This window comes from Pan troglodytes, chromosome 16 (genome assembly GCF_028858775.2).
Source record: "Pan troglodytes isolate AG18354 chromosome 16, NHGRI_mPanTro3-v2.0_pri, whole genome shotgun sequence".
Taxonomy (NCBI): domain Eukaryota; kingdom Metazoa; phylum Chordata; class Mammalia; order Primates; family Hominidae; genus Pan; species Pan troglodytes.
In genome coordinates this window covers 35,075,016-35,082,872 of record NC_072414.2, presented here as the reverse complement: position 1 = coordinate 35,082,872, position 7,857 = coordinate 35,075,016, and the positions used below count along the sequence as shown (strand labels likewise).

General features: G+C 42.3%; 1 protein-coding gene across 2 annotated transcripts in view; it reads left to right on the top strand.

Moving 5' to 3' along the window:
• Window positions 1–3,076: 3,076 nt before the first annotated feature.
• UBR1 (ubiquitin protein ligase E3 component n-recognin 1) overlaps window positions 3,077–7,857 on the top strand; it is a 161,861-nt gene continuing 157,080 nt past the window's right edge. Inside the window, exon 1 of one of the 2 annotated variants that reach the window (XM_024349144.3) lies at window positions 3,077–3,297. In XM_024349144.3, coding sequence (XP_024204912.1) covers window positions 3,217–3,297 — 81 coding nt within the window. In that variant the 5' untranslated portion in view covers window positions 3,077–3,216. The remainder of the gene's footprint in view (window positions 3,298–7,857) is intronic. The other variant, XM_063794833.1, reaches the window with a different exon arrangement.

Sequence of the window (7,857 nt, the reverse complement as noted above, 5' to 3'; positions counted from 1 at the left end):
GACCTCCAGTGATCCGCTGGCCTTGACCTCCCAAAGTGCTGGGATTACAGGCTTGAGCCACCACACCCAGCCTCTTTAAATTTTTTTATTGTGGTAAAATATACATAAAATTTACCATTTTAACCACTTTTAAGTATACCATTCAGTGGCATTAGATATATTCATATTGTTATGCAACCATTACCACTACACATCTCCAAAACTTTTTCATCTTTCCAAAATGAAACTCCGTATCCATTAAACTCGATTCTCTCCTCCTCTCAGACCCTGGAAACCACCATTCTACTTTCTGTGTCTATGAATTTGACTACTCTAGGTATGTACTATAAGTCAAATTACACAGTATTTGTCTTTTTGTGACTGGCTTCTTTTATTTAGCCTAATGTCTGTAAGGTTCATCCATGCTGTGGCATGTGTCACAGTTTCCTTCCCTTTAAAGGCTGAATAATATTCCATTGCATGTATATGCCATGTTTTGTTTATCCACTCAGCTGTTGATGGACACTTGGGTTCCTGCCACCATTTGACTATACTGAATAATGCTTCAATGAACACAGGTATACAAACATCTGTTCAAGACCCTGCTTTCACTTCTTTTGGATATATACCCAGAAGTGGAATTGCTGGATCACATGGGAATTCTATGTCTAATTTTGTTTTTTGAGGAACTGCTACCTAACCATCTGTTTTTGCACCACTTAATAAACAGTCCGGCTGGGCGTGGTGGCTCACACCTATAATCCCAGCACTTTGGGAGGCCGAGGCGGGCGGATCACCTGAGGTCGGGAGTTTGAGACCAGCCTGACCAACATGGAGAGACATCGTGTCTACTAAAAACACAAAATTAGCCAGGCATGGTGGTGCATGCCTGTAATCCCAGCTACTTGGGAGGCTGAAGCAGGGGAATTGCTTGAACCCGGGAGACGGAGGTTGTGGTGAGCTGAGATCACGCCACTGCACTCCAGCCTGGGTAACAAGAGTGAAACTCCATCTGAAAAAATAAATAAATAAGCAGTTTATAATTTCCTTCTCACTTGAAATGCTGTTATCTTTCATGTGTAAAATACTTGAATTTGGTATAAAGTAATAAAGTGAAATGGATAAGAATAGGGCCTTGTGAGTCATTTGAACTGGATTTTATTTATTATTATTTTTTGGTAGAGGTGGGAGTCTTGCTATGTTGCCCATCTCAAACTCCTGGGCTCAAGTAATCCTCCCGCCTTGGCCTCCCAAAGTGCTAACATTACAGGGGTGAGCCATTGTGCTGGCTGAATATCTGCTGTGTCACTTGGAAGCTGCATGTCCCTAACCAAATTATGTAACTTCTCTAAACTTCAGTTTTCTGTTTCTCATGACAGTAAAATAGAAGTAGTAACATCTACCTAAAGGATTGTTATTAATATATAGCTAGTGTTATTAATATACTAGTGCTTTGATTACATTAAGATGTTGATAAGTGGCTATTATTTCTTTTTATTTTCTGTTTTTTCTTTTTTCTTTTTTTTTTTTTTTGAGACAGAGTTTTGCTCTTGTAGCCCAGGCTGGAGTGCAGTGGCATGATCTTGGCTCACTGCAAACTCCACCTCCTGGTTTCAAGCAATTTTCCTGCCTCAGCCTCCTGAGTAGCTGGGATTACAGGCACCTGCCACCACACCCAGCTAATTTTTGTATCTTTAATAGACATGGGGTTTCACTGTGTTGTCCAGGCTGGTCTCGAACTCCTGACCTCAGGTGATCCACTCACCTTGGCCTCCCAAAGTGCTGGGATTACAGGCGTGAGCCACTGCCCCTGACCTATTTCTGAACGTTCTAGTCTATTTCATTTATCTAGGAATGAAAGAAGAAAAAGAGAAGAGCGTGGGGTAGCATAAGAGAACTACAGAAGTAAAAGCATAGAGACAGGAACGGACAAGGTAACTTTTAGGGCAATTTTTATCAAAATGTGGGACAATACCTATTGTGGGTTATAGTATCACTTTAATAACTACAACCAGTATTTTGGCTTAAATGCATAAACATATTGCAATTGAATAGAAAATATGACATATTGGAAGTATTGTTTCAGAAAATTTAAGTTTCAGTATATATATACATATTCTATATATACCCATTTAATTTTGTATAGGTGTACCGTGATAAGATGTAAAATGTATTTATTGTGGTTGTTGGGCAAAAAAGGCTGGAAAAACAGTATTTTAGCACCCAGGAGGTAGTTCATTTGAGCAGAAACATTGTTTAGGCAGGAAAGTTCTATAAATCAAGGTGGACCACAGCATTTGGAAAGCCTCCTCTACTTTTCACATTGTTTGGAGCTTTATTTTCTTCCCTTTGTTAAAAATATACTTTAAAATTATTTGTTTTGTAAACAATTTAAAATACAAATGAAGGTAAAGTAGCTCTTGACCACCTTCTTCCTCCAATCCGAATCCTGGCCCTCAGAGTTACTACTTTGCCCTTTCCCCTTTCAGACTTACTCCTTCACATTTAAATGCCTATGTGTGCAAATATATAGTTTGCGGCAACTTGGCTTTTTTTTCTCTCACTTAATTTATCTTGATCTTTTCACGCAGATTTATCTTGCTCAAGAGCCGCACAGTATTTCAAAATGCGAATGTACCATAGTATATCTTGTCTTTCCTCTATCGATGAATGACTAGGTTTCCAATTTTTTGTTATTTCCCCCCGTGTCCCCCAATAAAGCTGGATCCCGAGCTTTTTTTGTACACATGTGCAAGTGCCCACGGGGTAGAATCCTAAAAATAGAAGATGTGTAAGTACTTTCTTTTTCATTTTGTAGGCTCTGGAGAACTACTGCAGGGAGGTTGGGATACAAAACATCCCCAGGCCAACAACCGGCCAGCTAGGACAGGTTCTTGCTTTAGCCCCCGACAAGTTTTCTTCCTTTCATAATGGACGCTGACTTTGTTTTTTTTTACCTCGTAGATGCAACAGTTCCCAGCACCAAACCCAGATATACAACCATTCAGCTACCAAGAGCTACGCCTGGTAAATTAGAGGGGAAAAAAAAAATCTCCAGTCCCTTCACGTCCTGACACTTGCTTCCGGGAAGCGGGCCGGAAGCCACTCCTCGAGTCTGCGTCAAACCCGACTTCAGGGGCCGTCGTAAAAGTGTCGTCCCTGTCTCTCCAATCGGCCACAGGTTTCCGCTTGCCTCTGGCCGGGGGTCGGCAACTGCAGGCGTCAGTTTCCCTCAAGATGGCGGACGAGGAGGCTGGAGGTACTGAGAGGATGGAAATCAGCGCGGAGTTACCCCAGACCCCTCAGCGTCTGGCATCTGTAAGTCCCTATAGGCAAGTCTCTTTTGTCCTCCCCCCAGTCCCTCCCTACTGCGCTTAGGAGGATGTGGGGCTTCACCCCTTATGGCGGCTCTGGGGAGGGGGAGTTATCTGGATTGATCTGGAAGGAAGCCACCGAATAAAAAGTTAGTCGCAACCCACATTTCTGCCAGCCAAGTCTACGGAATATAATGACTTTGTTATGTATTATTCTTGATGATCTCAAGCGTGCATGTCTCTATTCTGAAGTAGAAAGAACCAGTGATGTTATTAGACGGTTTGATGTGGGGGCCGAGGCGGGGTTGGAGCAAGAGCCATTTTCGTATAGAAGCAGTACTAACCCTTTACTCTTGATGATGGGAACGCAGCACCTGGTATTGTATTGCATAGCCTGCTGGCCGGGACCTGATATTGGTAGGTAGTGCTGCCACTGTCAAGTCATGTCTAGATGTGAGGTGTAGTAATTGTCCTTTCGTATAGCATCTTGGGAACCCCAGGCCTAACCCTCAGTGGAGAAACCCATCATCTGTCGCTACTTTTTAAAGGTGAAGAAAGGACTCCCAAACATTTCAAGCCAGAGCAATACCATTAATTGATACCATTAACCTATACTTTGCTCTTGCATTTTGAAAGAATGGGAAGGCACAGATAGTGAACAAATTTGAGTCACTAGCTACAGGGAGAAAGCTGCCGAGGAAGATAAGAGTAGGGGGCAATGTTAGGGAATGTTCTGGATGCCCAGGGCATCTAGTGTGGAGATATGTAGAAAATATTCAAATATCTGTCACCGCATAATGTTTTATTAGTTTGTCTTTCTAAATAGCAGCATTTAGAGATTTGGGATATACACATTTTTTCTGAAGTTTCTTTGGCTTGTAGTTTAATAAAAACATTATTTTATTTTATTTATTTTTTGAGACAGAGTTTTGCTCTTGTTGCCCAGGCTGAAGTGCAGTGGTGTAATCTCGGCTCACTGCAACCTCCCGAGTTCAGGAATTGAACTGCAAATTCCCGAGTTCAGGAATTCTCCTGCCTCGGCCTCTTGAGTAGCTGGGATTACAGGTGCCTGCCACCATGCTTGCCTAATTTTTTTTATTTTTATTTTTATTGGAGACGGGGTTTCACCTTGTTGGCCAGGCTGATCTCGAACTCCTGACCTCAGGTGATCCACCTGCCTCGGCATCCCAAAGTGCTGGGATTACAGATTAAAAGCATTCTTGAAGGTTTTTTTTTTTTTTTTAACCCTGCATACAATTGAACATTGTTTTATGTGAGAACAGAGGGAGCTACAGAGGGAGCTACGGAATGAGTCAACTCCAGGGACTGAAGAGACTGTCTAGGAGGTAGGAACCAGGTAGGGAGGGAGTTGGAAAAAGGGTTTGGCCACTGACTATGTCAGTGCTTGCCGTTTTCCTCCACCCCAAATAGCAGTTCAAATTCACTTCACTACTGTTCCTGAAGGAGGAAGCATCTTATTTGAGATGATAAGGAATGAGGAGGTAGGACAAATTTAAAAGCAACTGAAACATTTTAATGGTAGTTTGTGAGTTTTGCTTGTTAGAAGGAGTGGGGAAACTGCTGTGGTCAGAAGAATTGTTAGAGTTTTGTATCTGAAGACTAATATTTATTTAAAGCTTTGATACATTAATTTTTTCCAGATAATACAATAAAACCCCATCATTCTGAACGTCACTAATTTGGAATTGGAGATAATGATACAGGAATTGAGCTAGAATTTATGTGGCAACTCTTTACCTCAGGAAATATTATTAGATTTTGTTGGGCAGGGCTTCGGGTTTTGCAAAGTAGTAGGTAGATTGTGTAATATAGCCTCAAGGAACTCACAGTCTGGTGACACAGGTAATATAAGGGCCCAAATAATTTTAATTCAAGGTAGAGTAATGTCAGTAAATGAAGTCCTGTGACTGTTAAGCTTTATAACCCCTTTTTTGGCTTGGATCTCTCTGTCTACTGAAGACCCTACAGATCATTCTACCTTTCTCTCTTTCTCTTTTTCTCTTTTAAAAGCTATACTGTTTTTAATTTTATTCTAGCCATGGTATGACACTGGCTTCCAAGTTTACTACTTTGCTGTTAAGCAATACAAGCTCAGTTGTTCCCCCTACTCCTTATTGTTTATCTTTAGACAAAGTTAAATAGTATGGGACATTTATAGAGGTTTAAGCAATCGTACAATTTCCATTAGAGTCTAATCCCTGGTTATAGTCTCTGATTTCCTTAAACTTCCTTCATAGTCTGCAGATCCTTTTTCATTCATATTGCTATTAGTAAGCATGAAGGCTGTAGTATTCCTAACATTATCTCACATGCAATTCAAATAAAATAATACGTATGAATTAGTGGACATTGATAAAAGCCATTGCTTAAGAATTACCAGGGGAACTGATACTGTAGGTCTGAGGTGAGGTCCAAGAATCTGCATTTTCACAAGCATGTCCTGCTGATTCTGTAATAGTGGTGTATGGGCCACGCTTTGAGTAACACTTAGCTAGGTATTTGGAAGTTATCAGTAAATTTATAGTTGAGGTTGTGGGAATGGATAACATCCTTTTTGTTTTGAGACAGGGTTTCGCTTTGTCACCCAGGTTGGAGTGCAGTGGCACAAACAACTCATTGCAGCCTCAATCTCTTGGGCTCAGATGATCCTCCCACCTCAACCTCCTGAGTAGCTGAGAATATAGGCATGTGCCACCATGCCGAGTTAATTTTTTGCATATTTTGTAGAGACAGGGTTTAATTTAATTTAATTTATTTAAGACAGAGTCCTACTCCATCACCCAGGCTGTAGTACAGTGGTGCCATCTTGGCTCACTATAACTTCCACCTCCCAGGTTCAAGCAATTCTTGTGCCTCAGCCTCCCAAGTAGCTGGAATTACAGGTGTGTTCCACCACACCCGGCTGATTTTTGTATTTTTAGTAGAGACAGGGTTTTGCCATATGGCCAGGCTGGTCTCGAACTCCTGACCTCAAGTGATCCATCTGCCTTGGCCTCCCAAAGTGGTGGGATTACAGGTGTGAGCCACTACGCCCAGCCCGGATAAGATCTTTGAGGAGGAAAATGTGTGCATATATAGACACACACACAGAGGAAAAGAGAGAGTGAGACAGAGATGATGAGAGAAAGAGAACAGGAATGATTGAAACGGGTGGAAAATGGAAGAACGAGGTAAGAACACGGAAACAATAGGCAAGCAGGTAGGAGGTGAGAGTAGTGTGATGGCATGGGGTATTATTTTGAGAGGGTGGTTTATTGGGTCCATGATAATGAGGACTGAGAAAAATTGGGAATCAAGAGACTTGTGAGGTAGTCTGCCAGAACTTCTGCCTTCTGTCTTCCTCGACTAGATTTTCTTCCTTAAGTCAATTTCAGAAGATACCTCTTGGCATGATACTCAGCTCTTTTCTATTGCCTGTTTATAACGTCTACCTAGGGGATTTCATCCAGTTCTGTGACTTTAAATACCATTTGTATGTATTCAGTTCCCAAATTTATATCTCTGTGTCATCTCACTTCTGAACTCCAGAATCATAAATCCAACTGCCTACTTGACATCTTCACTTGGATGTCTGGTGTTTCAAACAGTGGGAGCAATTAAGAAGTTACTGCTGTAACCCAAGCCATAGTTGATGGTAGCTTGCACTGGAAAGGTTATCCTTGGAGATAGAGTGAAGAGGATGAATGTGAGAAAGATTTTAGAAGGATGGAAGAAGCAAAAAGACTTGCTGATAGATTAGGCATGAGGCAAAAGGGAAGGAATAGATGACATCTGCATCCTCAGTTTTTGGTTTAAGCATTCATGGCAGTGGTTGTGTTGTTTCCAGCGGTATGATCTCGGCTCATTGCAACCTCTTTGTCCCAAGTTCAAGTGATTCTCTTGCCTCAGCCTCCCGAGTAGCTGGAATTACAGGCATGCACCACCATGCCTGGCTTTTTTTTTTTTTTTTTTTGAGCCAAGGTCTCTCTCTGTCGCCCAGGCTGGAGTGCAGTGGCGAGATCTCGGCTCACTGAAACCTCTACCTCCCGGGTTCAAGCGATTCTCCTGCCTCAACCTTCCAAGTAGCTGGGATTACAGGTGCCTGCCACCACGCCTGGTTAATTTTTGTATTTTTAGTAAAGAGAGGGGTTTCACCATGTTGGCCAGGCTGGTCTTGAACTCCTGACCTCAGGCAATCCGCCCACCTCAGCCTCCCAAATTGCTGGGATTATAGGCATGAGCCAACGTGCCCAGCCAATTTTTTTGTATTTTTAGTAGAGGTGGGGTTTCACCATATTGGCCAGCCTGGTCTCGAACTCCTGACCTCAAGTGATCCACCCACCTCGGCCTCCCCAGTTGCTGGGATTACAGATGTGAGCCATCGCACCTGGCCTTGGTTGTGTCATATATTGAGAGGAAAGACAAGATTTTAGGAGAGGAAAGGAGAAAGGCAGATCAAGAGTTTTGTTGTCCGTCTCAGTAGACAGCACCTCCATCACAGCTCTTGAAGACAAATAATTCTGTCTCCACCCATGTAGTCCAAGTCACTCTCTGTTGTCTTGGC